We start from the raw sequence: 22044 nt of genomic DNA on the forward strand, positions 1-22044 counted from the left end.
CAGACTCTTTCAATGTTAGCGTTGGGCTCCGCCAGGGCTGTGCCCTGTCTCCACTGCTGTTCGTGATATTCATGTACAGAGTGTCAGGGCGTAGCCGAGGTCAGGAGGGCATTGTGTGTGGAGGCTGGAGGGTGGCGTCTCTGCTATTTGCAGATGATGGCGCTCTTTGGCTGGATCACATGGATGCCTCCAGCGCTCACTGGAGCAGTTTGCAGCGGAGTGTGAAGCGACTGGTATGCAGATCAGCACCTCCAAGTCTGAGTCCTTTGTCTTAGCCCAGAAAAGGATGGCATGCCCACTCCAGGTAAGGGGAAATGGCTTGCTCCAGGTGGAGAAGTACCTGGGGGTCTTGTTCACAAGTGATGGGAAGAGGGATTGTGAGATCGGCCATAGGCTTGGACAGACGGCAGCAGTAATGCGGTCACTGTACCGCACTGTAGTGGTGAAGAGGGAGCTGAGCCATAAGACGAAGCTCTGTTTACCGGTCGGTCTACATCCTGACCCTCACCTATGGTCATGAGCTGTGGTTATTGACAGAAAGAACGAGATTGCGAATACAAGCGCTGGAAATGAGCTTCCTTCGCAGGGTGGTGGGCTACAGTCTATTTGATAGGGTGAGGAGCTCGGTCATCCGGGAGGAGCTCAGAGTAGAGACGCTACTCCTCAGCATTGAGAGGAGCCAGCTGAGGTGGTTCGGGCAGGCTAAGCAGCTGTAGGCTGAACAGGCAGTCACATGTAAATGTGCCCATAGTTGCAACATCACAAACATGAATAATTAAAAACAGCTGTTTTTGCAGCTTAGTTTCCACATATGGACTGAAAAGCCAGCAGAGTGAATGGTAAGTTTTGAAACTTTATAAAAAAGCAAAGAAATTTCATCTTTTCACATAATTGTCTCATTAACATTTTGAGAGAGACATACGAGTCAGACTCGTCTGAGCTGGATTCTTCTCGGGACTGCTCAGTCTTCCACTGCTTGTATCTGTCTATGAGCTCGGTCAGGTAGGATGTCTTCTTAGCATGGCGCACGATCAGCTTGTGCTTCAGCAACTCTTTGGCTGTGGGTCTCTGAGCGAGAGAGAAAAAGAGACAGAGGCTGTAACAGACTGTAATCCACTGTGTCTCTGCATACGTCCTTCATCCTGTTCTTCAATGGTCAAGACCCCCCAATGAGCAGATATTATCTGGGTGATTGAACATCCTCTGCACTGTTGTGACACTGATGTGACCACCATGTCAGTGTTACTATAGTGGTGAGAATGATCCACCACCCAAATAATACCTGCTCTGTGAACGTAAGGTATTCTCAGTGATTTTAGTCTTGTCCAAATAGGCAACATCAGTAACTTTTGTTGTAATTTTACAATTTTTGGAGATGGATGCAGAAACTATTGTTTCAAATGTGACTAAATGACGAACCGCTTGGGCAAAAGAATACAGCAAAACAGAAGCAGAAAAGCAAGCCCCCGTTAGCACATCAATGGGTTTTGCCCAAATGTATCCTGAATGTCAGTCTTAACCAAGAATTTTCACTTTGATGCATCACTGGAATCACTCCACTCCCCATAGAGGACACTTACAAAACTGGGCTCCTTGTTCAAGCAGGCGTCCACAAACTCTTTGAGTGGTTTGCTGTAGTTGCCCTCCAGCGTGGGTGGGTTGTTCTTTGGAATGAGGAAAAGCACCTTCATGGGGTGCAGGTCTGAGTGGGGGGGCTCCCCTTTGGCCAGCTCAATCGCTGTGATGCCTAAAGACCAGATATCAGCCTACAGGCCACAGCAGAGAGGAATAAAGAGAGAGAACACAGATGAGAAGAACACATACAGTCCAGGATCATGTGCTGCAAGTAATATTCATGAGCTTCAAAACGTGACTCACATAGTGCACAAAAAACTCAATACTTAGAATTCATTCACTGCCTGACAATCTATTTTTAGGGATTTTTTGGAAAAACTGCAAAACTGAAGAATCAACTGACAAAAGTATCATTTGGAGGAATAGAACCAAACTAAGCATTTTCCCCCTTACTGGGATGTCAGTACTCAGACCTTTCAGTTGTTTCAATCTGCGCCTTTAACAATAGTTTGGAAATTAATCTAAAATAATTACTTGGGCAAAATCTTCTCTTTACAGCAAGAAAGAAACCTTGATGAAGATGAAGCTGTGTGTTGCAGAAAATACTCAAAGTATAAGGTAAGAAAATACCTGTTCTGTGTATATTCTTCTTATACAATGAAACACAAGTCAATGCCTTTTAAGTAAAAAAAAAAAAAAGGACATCTACAGTAAAAGGATCTTCCCAAATACAAAGGCTAGACTAGACTTGACTAAACTTAATCCATGTCTGGAAATGTAGCATAAAAGTGTTCACTGAAAGTCAGGAGACTACAGAAAATAATAGTGATAATACTGGGAGATAATACTGAGTTACATTTCTTAGTGACTACTCTCAGCTGTGTCAAACCACACTAACCTTTGAATCGTAGGCTGACTGTTTGATGACCTCAGGTGCCATCCAGAACGGCGTGCCCACGAATGTGTTGCGCTTGATTTGCGTGTCCGTCAGCTGGCCAGCCACGCCGAAGTCGGCAAGTTTGACCTCACCCTGCTCAGACAGCAGCACATTGGCCGCTGGACAACAAACACACAGAGTGAAGAGGTACATAAGAACATTACGATATCAAATCCTGAGGTTTTGTAATTCAACAACAAGGAAAAGCTCTGTATGACCACCTCTGGGATTAAGCATTTAAACTTGTATTTAACTAATAAACAGCACATAACACCAATGTCTGTAATATTAAACAAATCCTTGTATTTCCACCTCTGTTGTTTTTACATACTCTGAAAACATCTATTCACTGTGTGAAAATTTCATGAGGAATGGCCCAACAGAAATGGCCTGATATTACCTGGAATAAAATGTCTTTACATTAAAAGTTGAGGATGTAAACTGTAAAGTTGCTGAATTGATTTTTTAGTCTTCAGTTTCTTGGAACCGCATTGAAGGGATTGAACACCATTGTTCCAAAGGATATTCCCACAACTAGGGTTTTGTTGACGGCAGCAGAGTACACTGTGTAACACATCAGTCAAAAACCTCTAAAAGGTTTTTAACCGGGTTAAAAGGCCATAGTATACATTTTAAAACATTTTAATGCTCATCAAACCATAGTGCGTCATCTTGTACCCTGTGGATGGAGGCACTCTTGTCCTGAAAAAGACCAGTACCATGAAGACAAAAATTTATCATCACAGAATAAAGGTGATCAGTCAGAATGACTTTGTCTTGATTTGCAGTGACCCTTCAATCTAAGAGAACAAGTGGACCCAAACCATGCCAGCAAAATTGCCCCCACAGCATAACAAAACCTCCAGACATCCCCACTGTAGGGCTAATGTACACCACACATATACTTTCCCATCTGTGGACTACATCTGACTACATCTTTTTCTACATCATGGTCTTTACACCACTCAACTCTCAAATGTGCATTTGTGCCTTTGTAATGAGGGGTTTATGCACTGCAACCCTACAACATCTCTCTCTGCGTAGTTGGAGATGGACTCGGATGACTTTCTGCACTGACATTCTAAGTCACCTTGGCTTCTTCTTGAGATGTTGCCCATTACTGAAGATTTCTCAGTGGATCACATTCCTCAGAAGTGTTCATGAATGTGACATACCGAATGGAAATTCAGACCAATTTGTTTTCTTGCAATCTTTCAGTTCCTTTGAACTTAATTTAACAGCTGGATGGAAACTTGGATACTGACAATTTAGCACCTCAGACAAAAATATTAGTCACCTTACATGTTTAAGGTGGTAGTAACTGGCTCCTGCATAAGCCGTCACATAAGGATGATCGGGCTATAAATACCAGCAGGGTGTGCAACGGGATTCATAGATTGAGAAGAAGTGGTACAATGCAGTGAATGATTCATTCAATGTGTGGAAAATGGGTTGCAAAGCAGACGTTAATGATTGGCAAAAAGGAGTGGTTGCATTTGGGAGTGCGAAAAGCCAGAGTGTAAAGGAAGTAAATGAACTGACAGCTGTATCAAAGTGTATGGTCATACGGGTCTAACAGAAAATCGGCAGAAATCCCAGTCTACAGGAAATTCGCATCAGCATTATGACCGAAAGATGAAACTGATGACTTATGAATAAAAATCACTTCCACTTTCACTTAAGTCACCTGTCAACACAGGTCTTTCACAACCAATTTCTGAAAAAACACAGCATTTTGCTCATCATCTTACTGGGGAACATAACATTCCTATCCCTGCATTCCAAGATAACAATTCTGCATTCACAGGGCATGCTTGGCATGATGAACATCAGGAGCATGCACACTGGACTGGCCTGCAAAATTGCCATATTTAAATCCTCTTGAAAATCTGTGGGACTAAGTAGAACAACAAGTAAGATGCCAGGGAGGGCATCCACAAAACTTGACTGACCTGCGCAATTCTTTGATGCAAGTGTGGCTGAACAATGATGTCGGTTACATCCAGAAACTTGTCCAGTCCAGTCCGAATCACAGTTGTTACTCGTGGAGGTATCAAATGCTATTAGGTATGTTTTAGTCACAGGTGACAAATTTTTTTCCCCTGACGAGCTTATATAAGAATAGTTTGTGCCCTTGCTGACTGAAGAAGAAGCTGCTTAGTCATCAACATATATGATACCAGGGGCTTCAGTCCTTCGCTCATATTTAAGCTCAGTGGTCTCTGGCATTGCTACACGCTGCCTGTAACTGACTGTGCCTTTCTCTGCAGGCAGGGAGACTACTGTAGAAGATGGGAAAGTTGTACCTTTGATGTCTCTGTGGATTTTCTTCTCAGAGTGCAGGTATTCCAGGCCCTTCAGGATCTCCCGGAGGATAGTGGCGATCTGCGTCTCATCCAGAGCACCAGGCTCCATCTGAAAGAAAGCAGTGCCGAGGTCAAGGATTCGGCCGAAGAGGCAAGGATAGACACACACAGCGTTAAACAATTTAAAGGTGCTTTTTTGTTCATTGCATGCAACTAGTGAAGCACTTTAATGCGAAAATTGTTTCCTAGCTGTTGCTACCCAGTAACTCCCAGGTGACAACAGACAAAGCTAAAGCTCAGTCTCAAATAAAGAATCATTACTCAATGCTGACCCATAACAGTGTTAAGCAAAGTCAAGTGGTCTTCATTGTCATTCCTCAATAAAAATGACATATGTTGAAATGAAAGGTCGATCTTCAGATACCTCGATGCAACACCCAACAGCATCATATTAACCCAGGACTACATATAGTGCAGAATAAACAGCACCAGTCAGCTGTTAGAACTTCTTTTGTTCAGACCCATGATGTCTTAATATATACATTTTATTTGAAGTTAATGCACCCAGTTCATATTCTGTTTGTTGTGACATAAATATATGATTGAGTACAATGGCTGTAGTCAGTCAGTGTTCAGGTGATTTATGTTTATAATTGTGATGGGCTTGATTACAACCGATTTAAACTTATTATAATTCCAGTATAAAGCTTTCAAAAAGAACTGCAAATAGAAACTTTAGTCAGGAAATAGACTGACATCTCCAGTAAGCATCTAAAGTAATACACAGAAAGGTTATAAGTTTATTTAGTGCATGCTTTGGGTTTTATAGACAGGTTCCAAGGGGTTAAGAAATGCAGCCCATTTCAAGGCAAAACATCCATTAAAATGCTTTCTACCCTCTGACACTAATCTTAAAAACAGATTATTACTCACCAAATCCAGAGCAGATCCTCCACCCAGATACTCCATAATGATCCATAGCTTTGTGCCCTGAACCCAGGAAGAGGGGAGAAGCAGGGCATCAGAGGAGCAAAAAACCCATCAACATTCTTACAAACAACAAACAACGTCCCCTGATGCTCAAAGTGTGTACGTCTAATCCTAATCCCTGTTTAATTTGGGATTAGCGGTTGATATGAGGGTTGGGGGAAAAAAGCAAAAAAATGAGGTTATATCCCAGCACACACAAGGGTGTAAACGAGAGAGTGAGAATGCGCACATTATGAGACTTGAAATATAATATGTATTTTTGTTTGGTGGCTAACCATGAGTGTATGAGAAGCAGCACATTATGTGCCTGAAATACTTGAACTTCCTCTCTTAGATTCGTCTCTCAGAACTCAGAGTTTCAGCTGCTTCACTGTCTTACAATCTCATGGTGTCGGTGGTTCATTTAGAGAAATCCACCAGAGGAAGAGACCCTGAGATTTTATTTTACCTTTTAGTTTTCTTCTCATTTGCTATAGCACCTAAGCTGCCAACTAAAACTAAACTTCTGCTGCCGGCAGAAAACTAAAAGAAGTTAAGCTATGCGTAGATATCTAGCACACTAGCCCTCCAACATCAGGGAATAAGATAAAAGTTAAGTGAACATTAATTTTAAGTGTGGTTTTAGTTTGTAGTCAGCGTGCAAAGACAACAATAACTATCACAGATGGTTGATGTTAGTGGAAAATAAACTGCTCGTATGGAGGAGCGTCACCAGCTATGATGAAAAATAATTAATTAATTAAAAGCCTGATATGGCCATGCCTGAAGTATAGTTTTGTATCCTTCAAGTCAAATCAATCAATTGGGCTCTTTTGAGAATCAGAAAGCCATTCAAAATGCTGTAGGGATTCCTCCATGGGGGAAATGCAGGGAAAGTCGGGAAGTGCTTTTCTTTTTCCGGAATTGGAACGCTGGGTTTGTCTCTTGGAATTTCAAACGAAGCTGGAAGCAAAGGAGCGGAACCACTGCAAAATGTGTGTAACAATTTGGTAACCGAACAGTTAAATCGACTACAGAAATAACCACTAGCTGCAGCTTTACCACCAGCACGTTTTCTGCCCCATCTCCTATATGAGCAGTAACAGAGGCACAACCGCTGAGCTGAAAGTGGGTGATGCCTGGGGCGCTCCTCGTTTCCCTAAACCAGCCTTAGATAACTCGCCCTGAAGCGAACGAACATCCTAACAAGCGCAAAAAAGAACCTTTAAACTTTAAAATCTCCGTGGCTGATTTAATACGCCGGCTACATGGTGGGATAAAAAGTAGTCTTTGATCACAAGACGCACGCCCACACTTCTTTGCTCCCCATCCTAACGCTTGGGTGAGTTCGCTTCGTAAATTATAACCACAAATTACACATCAAAAAGCTCGTAGACCCAGTGTTGGCCGCGGTCGAGGAGTTAGGTGAAGATATTGCTTTGTTAAGTCTGACTTCAAGCATGGCCCTGCCGAACGTTTAAGAAGGATATATTAAATGTCGTGTTTGACAACTCGCTTAGACCACAAAAGAGGCTTTGATAGCCTCGCTGCGTGGGTCTGATCTGGTGTGTTCTCCCTTTCTATTCTTTAATGACTTTAGAAGTGAACGCTGACTAGAGTAGCTTAAATCCAGCACATGGGCTATTTCTAAATCCTCACTGCAGGAGACTGCAGCAGCAGGTTTCCATAAAAGGGAGTCTGCGTAGTGTAGAGAGCACTGCACTTCGTCACGTATTAGGAGGGGTGGTGATGGCCTAGCTGCCACCAAACTCTCCCAAGAGGGTCCTGAAGTTCAGAACAGAAACTGCCAAATGGTCACAGGATTTTCACAAAGCAGGATTTTCACAGTCTCAAAGAACCTAAAGTCAAGCCTGTGGGAGGAAAGCTGAGATTAATGTGTTACTGTTGTATGCAAAAGTTTGAATAAGCCCAGTAAAATTATGAATGTTACTGATTTCCTAAGTGTAAATAAGCCAACAAATCCTCTACATTTAACAAACTTAAATATGTTCGCACGGAATTTCTATTTGCTTCTTTTAACATGTTGGAAGAAATAAAACAAACAAGAAAATGAAACGTGCATCGTACATTCCTTTCAAATAAACAGCAATTCTGCATTAAAATGCGCACAAGTGTGTTACCGTTCGAGAAAGTGTCAACTTCTTTTCACTTAGAAAATCAACAGAACATGTCATTTGACCAGGGCTGTCCAAACGTCTGCATACGACTGCTTTTGCTGTGTTGTGCAGTATTCTGTAGCGTAGCATCCTTCCATTCAGCCTCAGTTAGACTGAACTAATAATAAATAAAAATAATGATTTTGTATTTTTTCATCATTTGTTAATACATGTTCACTCCCCACAATACCCAGCATGCATTATGCAAAGAGATCATATCACCAATCCTGCCAGCCTAGCAACTGATATACAGGCTAATAAACACAACCAAGCTAGCAATAGCACAGGGTGAGTCAAAAGTCACAGGACTCAGTTATTTCAGAAACGAAAAGGAAAATGACAGATCTGAAGACCCCAGCAAGTAATGGGTGAGGGGGCCTAACTTTTAGGCTATGTCCAGAACATATTGAAAATCTGCCATCATAAAAGCCGCTATATTGGATCAAGGGCAAGTTTTTCCAATGGGAAGGCGGCCATGTAGCAGATCAAAGACCAGAATTGTCTCAGAAATCGAGCCGCAATCAGATCTGCAACATCTCTTGTGGTTCAAAAGTTATCACCACAGAAAGTTGCAACAACAACTGGGAACGTTGCCTGTGATGCAGCGATCTGACGTGTTCAGTGTGCCGTCCCTGGTGCTGAACACAGAGCTGAAGGCGCAGGATCCAGTCATTATGAACCCGCATGAGAATCTCTGGAGAAATGCTGTCACAAGCCTCCACGATGCCGAGCTGAAGGTAGTGTTTGATGCAGATATGACCCCAGAGATAAAAGTCGATAATAAAAAACTAAACTGAAATAAAACGATGTCCTGTCACTTTTGACTGACCCTGTATAACTCTTAACTCGGCACTCAAATAAAATCATTAAAAAAAACAGAAAAAACAACCCTGCAAATCTGAACTTGTTCAGGATGTCTGAGACAAGTGACCCCCAAAAATCCACCCAAGAGCAGTTGTAGCATTTCAAACGCTCCTCCCACCTTCAGGATAGTTCATCACAAGGGGCGTTTCTTACTCTTTAAACTGGAAAACATCACTCCAGAGGTTACTGCGATACCAGTGTACAATGCATGTTTGCAACAGATATAGCTACACTTAAATTTTTATTTTTGGCCAGAGTGTACCTTTAATTCATCCAGCAGCTTTATGAAATACCGCCTGGGTCCAGGAGTACCACTTTTAATGTTTTCCAGCTATAACACACCCACACCTAATTCAGGAATGGTTTGTTGAGTTGAATCAGATGTGCCTGAAGAAAACACTGAACTTTCCAGGTTACATTTGAGCAGTAAGATTACATTAGATGCATTAACAATAGTTTGCACAAAAATCTGATTCACACAATTTCCCCCTTACCCCAATCTGCAGATAGTGGGTCGGCCAAGACACGTTTGGTGTCCGAAGTTTTTTTTGTTTAGTTTTGCACTGGAGGCCAATGTAGCTAACTGTTAAAAACCTTTCTGGGTGACACAGATTTCTATGATGTTAGCTTTGCAGTTTCACTGCCAAACTGAAGCAGTAAACCTCAGACACCAGACATTTCTTAGCAGATTGTCTATATCTGAGGTAAGGAGGAAAGCTTACCCTGCGTAAAATCTTCTGGTAAATTACTGCTGTTCGTGCTCTATCGTTATCTGAAAGCCTGTGTTGTTTGCGGAATGCATGACTGTTTCGTAGAGAGACCGAAGCTTTAATGAACACTTGCTGCTCACTTTCAGGTAGGATCCGTAATACTTGGTGATGAAGGGACTGTCGCACTGGCTTAAGACAGTGATCTCCTGCTGAATGTCCTCGATCTCGTCCTCCGCCTCCTCCAGGTCAATAATCTTGATGGCCACCACCTTTTGTGTGCGATTGTCGATGCCTTTGAAGACCTCGCCGAACGAGCCCTTGCCGATGCGCTCTAGCTTCGTGAACAACTGTTCAGGATCTGCTTTCAAATTCTGGAACAGGGAGAAGGAAAACGATGAAAATCTTTACAGATTTCACACAAGAATATCATAGTATAAAATGACATGGCTTATTGTAAAACGTCTCTTTTTGAACTATGTTCCCCACTAATACAGACACTTTTGATGCTTTTGGGAAATTAGGCTCCAAGCATAACTCAGTAATTTGTGTCTGCTGGTATAATCGCAATTATTTAGATCAAAGAAAAAGTAAAAAGCCTAACAAAAAACAAATGCAGTCACTTCAGGACACAGTCTTGCAATCTTTACACAAAATCAACCGATAAAAAAAAACAAACAAAAGAAAAAAAGATGATAATCACATAAAATCAACTGTGAAACCGCATCTGAACCATAAAAGTAAAAGTCTCTATCATATCCAGTTACGTTTAGCCTAGTTTCTCAGCTACCCTGGTGTCCCAGCTTCTCCCAAGTGAGCAGCTTTGAGTTTGTTTGAGGACGAAGGCACATCTGGAAGAGCATAAAGGTCAACAGCATGACCCTGGACATCCACGACCCCTAAGGGTTTCTCAGAAAGAACATTCTGAAAAGCTGAAGCTGGCGAGAGAAGCAACACACAGACAGTAGAACTGAATGTTATAAGGAAAAAGTCACATTGCAGCATAGCAGGTTTTTTGTGATGAGATTTCCAACAGTCACCATGGCAAACTGAGGTAATTATCACTCTAGCAACAGAGAGGATGAATTTTAGACAGAGAACTGAAGCAGTAGCCAAACAATCTTCATCATCAGAATCATCAACCAATGTTGAAAATCAGCAGTTTTATTGATATTGACAAATACATCACTGATAGAATGGCAGTAATAATAGATGATAATCATCATCATCATCATCACTACTTTCTGACACCTTCGCCCCTGCACTGTTCGGTGATTTCTAATGAAAACAAATAAGAGGTAATTAACAGAAAAAAAAATCCCCAAAAATTAAGCCCCACTCCCTGGTGCTATAATATTTTAGATGAATTGAGAACTGACAAAAATCATATCTTTCAGTGAAGCAATGTTTAACTAAACCTACTGGAGTATTACACTGAAATGTAACATACATTTACATGCCCTTTAAAATCAGCACTGGCCAAAATGTTCATATCAGTCAGGCTCCACTAGACTTCACTATAATTACCAGACTTGACTATAATTATGCTACTACATACTGCAATTGAGGGTAGACAATATGACAACATGTACCGTTGTTGTTAGAGATGCAGATACCGATACTGGTGTCGGGTGTTGGCTGAATGCCGTGCTCAGTTACTCGTATTCATACAAGTACGAACTGCTCTAATATCAATATCTAATGCCCCCTAATACCACGTGACATAGGCCAAGTGCACATCGCCTCACAAAAAAACTGACACCATGGCAGTCGGACACTTTAAACATTCCGTTTCGGCTCATGTCGGCCAGACGTGCTCCGTGTGATTTTAGTCCATTTTTAAACACTCACAAACAACCACTTCCCCAATACAAGTGGACACACGTAGGCTAGCAAAACAAAGGAAAAAACGTCCAAATTTGCCATAAATAAAGTCCGTATATAACAGAATTGCATAGTATAAACATTAATATGTGGATTTGTTTAAAATGTCTTTGCCAAACAGGCTGTAGAGACTGTACCATGCCACCCATGTACATTGTCGCCTGGTGTTACTTTCAGTGCACAGTGTGACAAGTTAGCAAAGCTGAGTTTCTCTGAGTGTTTGCTCAGTACACAGTGCACAGCTTGCTAGTCTGAATGAGAGCTTTATTAAAAAACCACCCGTATAGGCAGCATTTCTCTTAGCACGTCAATCAGACCAAGCATTTTCATACAGCGTGGGTAAATACATTTCAAGCTCTGCCCGAACACACAGCAGTCTAAACGTACATATGTACAGTGGGAGTCACCAAAACATAAGATTTCTAAAATCTCAGCGCGTGCCTGGACATTCAACTACAACTCAACCAGCCAACCGAAGACTCAAACAACATGTAAAACTCAAAACGTGAGCTCCTCAGATTTGCCTTAGTTGTGACTCCTGCCGGCACTTTGCCAGAGACTGCTGTTGAAAGAGACAGATGAGGAGCGGGGATCAAAACTATGAAACATACTTAACGCACAGCTCATCTAACATAACTAATGTAACTGCTAGACAACGCACGTTATCTAAAATCAGCTAGCAATTAACCATTTGTTTGTTAAGTAATAAACTACACTAACAACTACTTTCCTCTAAGAAAATTAATAATTATGGTAATCAGTCTAAAAAAACTGTGTCGATAAATCCCTATATTGTATCACAATAAGCTTTTCTGAACATATCATGGCCATGATCAGTACTTAAAGACGTAGTTATACTAAATCGCCCAGCCCTAGATAAACCTCTGATGAAGTGTCTAAAGATTGGCATTTATTAAATGACCAAAGTGAATCATTTATTGATGATTGCAATGACTGATTCACTGCAACTCATCCAGCACCATACTGGTCAGAAAGCTCATTGAACATAAACAAAATGACTTTGCTACACTTGCAAATATGAAATATCACAATAACAATTAACAAATTATATATTATTTTATATATTATAGTCCCAACATCTATTTTACAGCCTTTATGCAGATTACTGCAGTACTTGATTCTGAGAAAGGAACTCCAAAGAGCTGTTTTCTCTCAAATAGCCCAAAGTACCAAAGCTCCTTTGTTGACAGTGAAAGAAAACGCTTGATAAGCTTTTACTGTGACTTTCCCTTCAGCTGACATGACCAGAAAAAGTTATCTTCTCATGTGAAACGGAGCTCCAATGGTCCAGTAAACCTCAAACCTTCCAAAACTAATCTACCAGGCTACCAACTTCACTCAAAGCATGCTTAGATAAACCAGTGTTTTGCAACTTAAACATATTTGGAGTGTTAGAGGAGGGTTCTGCTTCGGATGTACCACGGTGGCATGAAATCGAGTTAAAAGCAATGAATGATTATCTCTCCAGAATCTAAACAGCGCTGTTCTCAGATGAAAGGAAACACATTTGCTTAAGCTGTGAATACTTCCAGCACACAGTGCTTCATCTTCTGCATATCTGTTTCACAAGACGCTGGTGATGCCCAGAGCAACAAAACAAAGACAAATACAGGTAAATAGCAATTCCTTTAAGCTGCAGCACTTTTGTCATTACTAAGAGCAGTGAGGGTTGTTCCACACCTGAAAAGTTTAAAATGTAGCATCTTCGTACAATAAATTGGGTTTATACTTACAGAATTCTCCAACGTTTTCAATCTAATCTCTGGAAATGTGTTGAAAATATTGTCCATGGTAATAGAACGTATAATGCAAATGCTACAGGTAAAGATTAGAATTAAAGACGCTGGAGTTCTTCATCCAAATCCAGGATGAAAAACACTGGAGGACCACATCTACAGGAGCGCAAGATGTGCCTTAATGCGACTGCGATTTGCATTTAAAATTAATCAAAAATGAATGCTCAGTTTACTAAAGCTGCTGCTAATCACGCACACTGTGCATAGAAGCGGCTACCATCTGCATGCTTGTGACGCGCTGTTTAAAAGACACAATGAACTCGGAGCTACAAACAAGCTCAAGACAAAAGAGAAAACATTACTAATCAGGTGTAATGATGCACCATAACATCGTGACATAATGCAAAACTGTGACAACCACGCATATTGGGTGGATGTGGTAACGCATTGAGGAGAAAAATTAATTAAGAAATCAAATGCAGGGCGTCACGGTGGCGTGGTGGGCAGCGCTGTCGCCTCACAGCGAGGAGGGTCTGGGTTCGATTCCCCGGCTGGGCGACCGGGGTCCTCTCTGTGTGGAGTGCATGTTCTCCCAGTGTCTGTGTGGGGTTCCTCCGGGTTCTCCGGTTTCCTCCCACAGTCCAAAGACATGCAGTCAGGCCAATTGTAGATGCTACATTGCCCCTGGGTGAGTGACTGTCTGTCTGTCTGCCTTGCGATGGACTGGCGACCTCTCCAGGGTGTATCCTGCCTTCCGCCTGAAGACTGCTGGGATAGGCTCCAGCACCCCCCCCGCCCCCCCCCCCCGCACCCCAAGAAGCGGCTTGGAGGATGGATGGATGGAAGGAAATCAAATGCAACTGCATTGTCTGAACAATAAAAATATAAAACTGTCAGCACTAAATCAGCACCAATACGGAAATTCTTGACCAAAACTGAAAACAAAATTCAGGATGCAAATCCAAAACTGAAAGAAAACCTTCATTGATATATAATTTGGTATATTGGTTGGTATAGCGTATAGTGGTATATTGGTTGGTATAGCGTATAGTGGTATATTGGTTGGTATAGCGTATAGTGGTATAGTGGTTGGTATAGCGTATAGTGGTATAGTGGTTGGTATAGCTATAGTGGTATAGTGGTTGGTATAGCTATAGTGGAATAGTGGTTGGTATAGCGTATAGTGGAATAGTGGTTGGCTTAGCGTATAGTGGAATAGTGGTTGGTATAGCTATAGTGGTATAGTGGTTGGTATAGCTATAGTGGTATAGTGGTTGGTATAGCTATAGTGGAATAGTGGTTGGTATAGCGTATAGTGGTATAGTGGTTGGTATAGCGTGGAATAGTGGTTGGTATAGCGTATAGTGGTATAGTGGTTGGTATAGCGTGGAATAGTGGTTGGTATAGCGTATAGTGGTATAGTGGTTGGTATAGCTATAGTGGAATAGTGGTTGGTATAGCGTATAGTGGAATAGTGGTTGGTATAGCGTATAGTGGAATAGTGGTTGGTATAGCTATAGTGGTATAGTGGTTGGTATAGCTATAGTGGTATAGTGGTTGGTATAGCTATAGTGGTATAGTGGTTGGTATAGCGTATAGTGGAATAGTGGTTGGTATAGCGTATAGTGGTATAGTGGTTGGTATAGCGTATAGTGGAATAGTGGTTGGTATAGCTATAGTGGTATAGTGGTTGGTATAGCTATAGTGGAATAGTGGTTGGTATAGCTATAGTGGAATAGTGGTTGGTATAGCTATAGTGGAATAGTGGTTGGTATAGCGTATAGTGGAATAGTGGTTGGTATAGCTATAGTGGTATAGTGGTTGGTATAGCTATAGTGGAATAGTGGTTGGTATAGCGTATAGTGGAATAGTGGTTGGTATAGCTATAGTGGTTGGTATAGCTATAGTGGAATAGTGGTTGGTATAGCTATAGTGGAATAGTGGTTGGTATAGCGTATAGTGGTATAGTGGTTGGTATAGCGTATAGTGGTATAGTGGTTGGTATAGCGTATAGTGGAATAGTGGTTGGTATAGCGTATAGTGGAATAGTGGTTGGTATAGCGTATAGTGGAATAGTGGTTGGTATAGCTATAGTGGTATAGTGGTTGGTATAGCTATAGTGGTATAGTGGTTGGTATAGCTATAGTGGAATAGTGGTTGGTATAGCGTATAGTGGAATAGTGGTTGGTATAGCGTATAGTGGAATAGTGGTTGGTATAGCTATAGTGGTATAGTGGTTGGTATAGCTATAGTGGTATAGTGGTTGGTATAGCTATAGTGGAATAGTGGTTGGTATAGCGTATAGTGGTATAGTGGTTGGTATAGCGTATAGTGGAATAGTGGTTGGTATAGCTATAGTGGTATAGTGGTTGGTATAGCGTATAGTGGTATAGTGGTTGGTATAGCGTGGAATAGTGGTTGGTATAGCGTATAGTGGAATAGTGGTTGGTATAGCGTATAGTGGAATAGTGGTTGGTATAGCGTATAGTGGAATAGTGGTTGGTATAGCGTATAGTGGTATAGTGGTTGGTATAGCGTATAGTGGAATAGTGGTTGGTATAGCTATAGTGGTATAGTGGTTGGTATAGCTATAGTGGAATAGTGGTTGGTATAGCTATAGTGGAATAGTGGTTGGTATAGCGTATATTGGAATAGTGGTTGGTATAGCGTATAGTGGAATAGTGGTTGGTATAGCGTATAGTGGTATAGTGGTTGGTATAGCGTATAGTGGAATAGTGGTTGGTATAGCGTATAGTGGTATAGTGGTTGGTATAGCGTATAGTGGAATAGTGGTTGGTATAGCGTATAGTGGTATAGTGGTTGGTATAGCTATAGTGGAATAGTGGTTGGTATAGCTATAGTGGAATAGTGGTTGGTATAGCTATAGTGGTATAGTGGTTGGTATAGCGTATAGTGGAATAGTGGTTGGTATAGCTATAGTGGAATAGTGGTTGGTATAGCTATAGTGGTATAGTGGTTGGTATAGCTATAGTGGAATAGTGGTTGGTATAGCTATAGTGGAATAGTGGTTGGTATAGCTATAGTGGAATAGTGGTTGGTATAGCTATAGTGGAATAGTGGTTGGTATAGCTATAGTGGTATAGTGGTTGGTATAGCTATAGTGGAATAGTGGTTGGTATAGCTATAGTGGAATAGTGGTTGGTATAGCGTATAGTGGAATAGTGGTTGGTATAGCGTATAGTGGTATAGTGGTTGGTATAGCGTATAGTGGTATAGTGGTTGGTATAGCGTATAGTGGAATAGTGGTTGGTATAGCTATAGTGGTATAGTGGTTGGTATAGCGTATAGTGGTATAGTGGTTGGTATAGCGTGGAATAGTGGTTGGTATAGCGTATAGTGGAATAGTGGTTGGTATAGCGTATAGTGGAATAGTGGTTGGTATAGCGTATAGTGGTATAGTGGTTGGTATAGCGTATAGTGGAATAGTGGTTGGTATAGCGTATAGTGGAATAGTGGTTGGTATAGCGTATAGTGGTATAGTGGTTGGTATAGCGTATAGTGGTATAGTGGTTGGTATAGCGTATAGTGGAATAGTGGTTGGTATAGCTATAGTGGTATAGTGGTTGGTATAGCTATAGTGGAATAGTGGTTGGTATAGCTATAGTGGAATAGTGGTTGGTATAGCGTATAGTGGAATAGTGGTTGGTATAGCGTATAGTGGAATAGTGGTTGGTATAGCGTATAGTGGTATAGTGGTTGGTATAGCGTATAGTGGAATAGTGGTTGGTATAGCTATAGTGGAATAGTGGTTGGTATAGCTATAGTGGTATAGTGGTTGGTATAGCGTGGAATAGTGGTTGGTATAGCGTATAGTGGTTGGTATAGCGTATAGTGGAATAGTGGTTGGTATAGCTATAGTGGTATAGTGGTTGGTATAGCTATAGTGGTATAGTGGTTGGTATAGCTATAGTGGAATAGTGGTTGGTATAGCTATAGTGGTATAGTGGTTGGTATAGCGTATAGTGGTATAGTGGTTGGTATAGCTATAGTTGAATAGTGGTTGGTATAGCTATAGTGGAATAGTGGTTGGTATAGCGTATAGTGGAATAGTGGTTGGTATAGCGTATAGTGGAATAGTGGTTGGTATAGCGTATAGTGGTATAGTGGTTGGTATAGCTATAGTGGAATAGTGGTTGGTATAGCGTATAGTGGAATAGTGGTTGGTATAGCGTATAGTGGAATAGTGGTTGGTATAGCGTATAGTGGAATAGTGGTTGGTATAGCGTATAGTGGAATAGTGGTTGGTATAGCTATAGTGGTATAGTGGTTGGTATAGCATATAGTGGTATAGTGGTTGGTATAGCTATAGTGGAATAGTGGTTGGTATAGCTATAGTGGAATAGTGGTTGGTATAGCGTATAGTGGAATAGTGGTTGGTATAGCGTATAGTGGTATAGTGGTTGGTGTAGTGCCCTCTATGCTGTAGACTGGGGTACGATCCTGACCTGGGTAAGCACCGTACACTATACCAATAAGAGTGCTTGGGCAAGACTCCTAACTCTGCCTTCGCCTTCCTGTGTAAAATGATCAAATTGTAAGTCGCCATAAATGTAAATAATTTGCATTTAAATTAGCATAATAATGCTGATGATGCCTCAAATGTGATAATCACCATGGCAGGAAAGTGAACTAAGAAAACTAGAGAACTTATTTCATTTAAAACTGCTTGCTAAATAATATCGAGGCAGGATTCAAGTAAAAAACAATTTTGCTCAATCCAGTAAGGGATAAATTTGACTATGGCGCTGATGTCGGTTACAGCTGGAGGAGGTTCATATTGAGCACTTATAAAATTACATAAACTTTATGCTCATTTATTTTTTTGTTCGGGACAGTAGAAATTTGGTCGGGACAGTGAACGTTCAGGTTGCTTGCCTGACTGAGCAAGTTGGGGGAAAAAGTTAATGTTGAACCCTGCTGAGAAAAGTTGTAAAGTTATAAACTCATAAGAGAAGTTGCAAAGGAAAGTGCCACTTATGGACAAAACAAAATTGGTAACCAAAGTTTCAGTGCATCCCTGATCAGCACCAATCAACAACTAAACTCCAGCACTCCACCTGCCTCCGTCTTCTCAAGCCATTACTAATTTGTGCAACAATATAACAGTCATAATTTTTCTACACTCTATTTTTTTTAAATATTGTGAGAATACGAAATCAGGGATCCAGTATCATGAATCAAATAGTGGGCTCAGTATATCGTTACATCCCCAGTGTTAGTAAGTTAAGTGATACTTTTTTTGATCCCACAAACGGGCAAATTCCACCTCCGCGTTTAACCCATCCGTGAAGTGAAACACCACATACACACTAGTGAACACACACACTAGGGGGCAGTGAGCACACTTGCCCAGAGCGGTGGGCAGCCCTATCCTTGGCACCCGGGGAGCAGTTGGGGGATTAGGTGTCTTGCTCAAGGACACCTCAGTCATAGACTGTCGGCACTGGAGATCGAACCGATAACCTTCCAGTCACAGGGCCAGTTCCCTAACCTCCAGCCCACGAGTGACAATTTAGGACAGAACACATCAGAATGTATTTTATTTGCCTCTAAATAGGCCTCAGCACCTGAATGAAGTAATGACAGCCATATTTCGGGCTGAAAGATGAACCTGTTTTATGACAGAACTGCAATTTGAAGGAGTTCAATTTTATTGACACCCAATACTGTCGACAACATTGCCTTAAGTGGAATATTAATCTAATAACATGGAGCTTGTGAACTGCCTGTAGAAGAGCTGGACCAACCAGAAGAAACGAAACACCCTTGTGCTGCATACATGACAACACAGTCACAACTGACTGTCAGCCTGGTCCACTATGTTTAGACTTCAAACCTCAAGCCAGAAACAGATGATGGGCTTCAGGGCCAAAAAATAGGCCTCAAACTTTTATTTAAAAAAAAAAAAAAATTAAAGTAGGTCACAATATCGGTCAGAAAAATCAATCAAATATTTTCCCAATGGTGTCTAGTCATGTGTCATATACATGTACAAGAGAACCAAATGTGTGGGTGGGATGGGGGGGAGGTGGGGAAAGAGGGAAAGAGGGAAAGAGGGAAAGAGAGAGAGAGAGAGAGAGAGAGAGAGAATGGACGGTGCTGACAGAGGCTATGAAAGCTTGATTGCCAATCTCTGTCCTGTCAACTAGTGATGTATCACACCTACTTAGACATTTTCTTTCTCTGCACCCTCTTTCTCTCTCTCTCTCTCTCTCTCTCTCTCTCGATCACTCTGGGGCAGACCTTGAACACTTCACAGGGGGAGATTTATTAGCAGCTGTCATGTGAGCAGCCCATCATGCAGCTGATGAAGGCGGTTCCTCCTGATTCAGCCCTAATGCTTAGCGCTCTCCCACTGGCACTCACAGCATTTTTAATCCTGATCCCAACGCACACTGACAGGTGTAACAGCCAACAAATTCTTTTAGAGTTTGTCTTGATCCCCTGCCCTGTTTCCGGCTCTGTGAATGCGTGGGGAGTTGATACTTTGTGCTGTGAGACTCGCCATGCAAGTCTCACCGCAGTCAGGTGGAGGCATGAATTTCCACAGCTTGGTGCAGCCCTTCTGCTGGACGGAGGAGAACGACCTGCTTCGAGTGCTGGGCAATACTGTCTATACTGGTGCTGCACAAGACTTCAGTTTGTGTGTAGGTGATCTGGCAGGTGCTTCAGATTGTTTTAAAAGAACATTGTACGCGTGTATCACTGCTGCAGGAAGTAAACCATCTCCATTTTTGTCATTTTTTGGTATGACTTGAAAATGCCTGTTGCCCTTTACAATGTAAATACAGTTTAAGATGAATGAACTGAAAGAAACAGCCCAAAATTACTTGATAAAAAAAAAAACTCATTTCATTGACCTACATTAAAAGTATATATATACACACACACACACACACACACACACACACACACACATATATATATATATATATATAGATACATACATACATACACACACACACACACACACACAATAACAGTATTAAGCATGCATGGACTTTTTTTTTTTTTTTTTTAAATACAGCCCAGCTCTACCTGGGCTGCAATCACAGAGACAGACACCGAGACAGACACACCGAGACAGACACACCGAGACAGACACACCGAGACAGACACCGAGACAGACACAGAGACAGACACAGAGACAGACACAGAGACAGACACGCTGCAAAGGAGACACAGAGAAAAACCGAGAGAGACAGAGAGCTTCCTCTGTGACCCAGCAGCAGTTCATGGATGCTTGCAAACTACAACTTCATGGCAGAAAAATGGTCTATCTTGATTATTACTACTAATACATTTTTCATATTTCTAAGTTTTATAAGCAGTAGCCCACATGAGGCTGTGTGCTACAGTGAATTTCAACCCAATTTTATCGCTTGTATTAATAGCTAGCTGTAAAATACAGCCTTTCTATCTTAATGGCTTTTAAAACAGATTACGCCACTCATAATAAAAATATACCCTCTATTACTCAAATACTCACATAAACAACAGTGTCAGTGAAAGTATCTAAAGTTAGTGCTGAACTGTTCGGAGTTTTCAACAAGTACTGAAATTTTGACACTTATTGTGCTCAGTTTCTCAGAGAAGATTAGGTCTCTGACGACATGGCCATCTTTGCCCCATCTCCCTCTTAACGAACAATATGCCATTTCCTCCCTTCATATGGCGGGCTGCTCCTCCTGCCCGAGGGCAGCCCAGTTGCATGGTCCGAGTGTGAATAGGAGACGCAAGTGACCCAGTTCTTATGGCTGCTCCATGGAGACGTCCATCCATCTTCCCTTCTCTTTCTTCCCATCCAATATAGAATTTCACCCCCCATATCCATCTGATGGATCATGGTGCAATGGACCATAGCTGGGCTGAAAAGGTTTCTCCCCAAGCACTTTCACAAAAGCAGAGGCTTACAGTGCAATTCGGTGCAAAGCGACTTAATAAGAGTCTTAATAAAAACGCTCCATCTCGCACTGAAGCGCTGCCAAGCCTGAGAAGTCAAAGTCACACAGGAACCAAGCTTCTGACTGACCACTAATGATGCTCAAGATAATGGTGTTAAAGAAATGATTCACTGAAAAAAAAACTAACCTGCACGCTTCCGCTCCCCCAAACACAGTCGATTGGCCCAGACGCGTTTGCTGCTCCTTCAGTTCTGTGCTGCAGCTATGAGTCTAATATATAAGACGGCTGTAGCAGCCACAAACATTCTGACCTCCATTGCTTGCTAGTTTAATTTGCTTCACACCTCAAGTGCAAAACGTAAAAAGCAAACTTCAGACACCAAACATGTCTTTGCTGATCAACTGTTCAGGGTGATTCGGAAAAATTAACACGATTTCAAATCATTTATTTCATTTGTTAAGCATTATAGAACAATTAACTGTAAATGGCTTAAATGAGCATAAAGTTTAAGTAATTTTACAGAAGCTCAATATGAACCTCCTCCAGCTGTACAGACAACATTAACACCACAGTCAAATTCATGGGGCAGTCGTGGGCTGGAGGTCAGGGAACCAGCCTCGTGACCGGAAGGTCGCCGGTTCGATCCCCAGAGCCGACAGCACATGACTGAGGTGTCCTTGAGCAAGACACCTAACCCCCAACTGCTCCCCGGGCGCTGCGGATTGGGCTGCCCACCGCTCCGGGCAAGTGTGCTCACTGCCCCTAGTGTGTGTGTGTTCACTAGTGTGTATGTGGTGTTTCACTTCACGGATGGGTTAAATGCGGAGGTGGAATTTCCCCATTGTGGGACTAATAAGGGTCTCTTAATCTTAATCTAATCCCAACACTGGATTGAGTGTGTCAGGTGTCGCTGCACTCACGGCTCTTTCAATGCGATATCGG

The 22044-nt window shown here is 41.8% G+C and overlaps 1 protein-coding gene across 1 annotated transcript in view; it reads right to left on the minus strand.

Moving 5' to 3' along the window:
* Positions 1-22044, minus strand: part of stk24b (serine/threonine kinase 24b (STE20 homolog, yeast)) — a 30672-nt gene that overhangs the window by 6180 nt on the left and 2448 nt on the right. The window contains exons 2-7 of the mRNA XM_017683533.2: positions 9679-9909; positions 5752-5808; positions 4819-4927; positions 2474-2631; positions 1581-1766; positions 923-1068 (exon numbers count right to left, since the gene is read on the minus strand). Of these exons, the coding sequence (XP_017539022.1) occupies positions 923-1068; positions 1581-1766; positions 2474-2631; positions 4819-4927; positions 5752-5808; positions 9679-9909 (887 nt within the window). The remainder of the gene's footprint in view (positions 1-922; positions 1069-1580; positions 1767-2473; positions 2632-4818; positions 4928-5751; positions 5809-9678; positions 9910-22044) is intronic.

Source organism: Pygocentrus nattereri, chromosome 30 (genome assembly GCF_015220715.1).
Source record: "Pygocentrus nattereri isolate fPygNat1 chromosome 30, fPygNat1.pri, whole genome shotgun sequence".
NCBI classification, from domain to species: domain Eukaryota; kingdom Metazoa; phylum Chordata; class Actinopteri; order Characiformes; family Serrasalmidae; genus Pygocentrus; species Pygocentrus nattereri.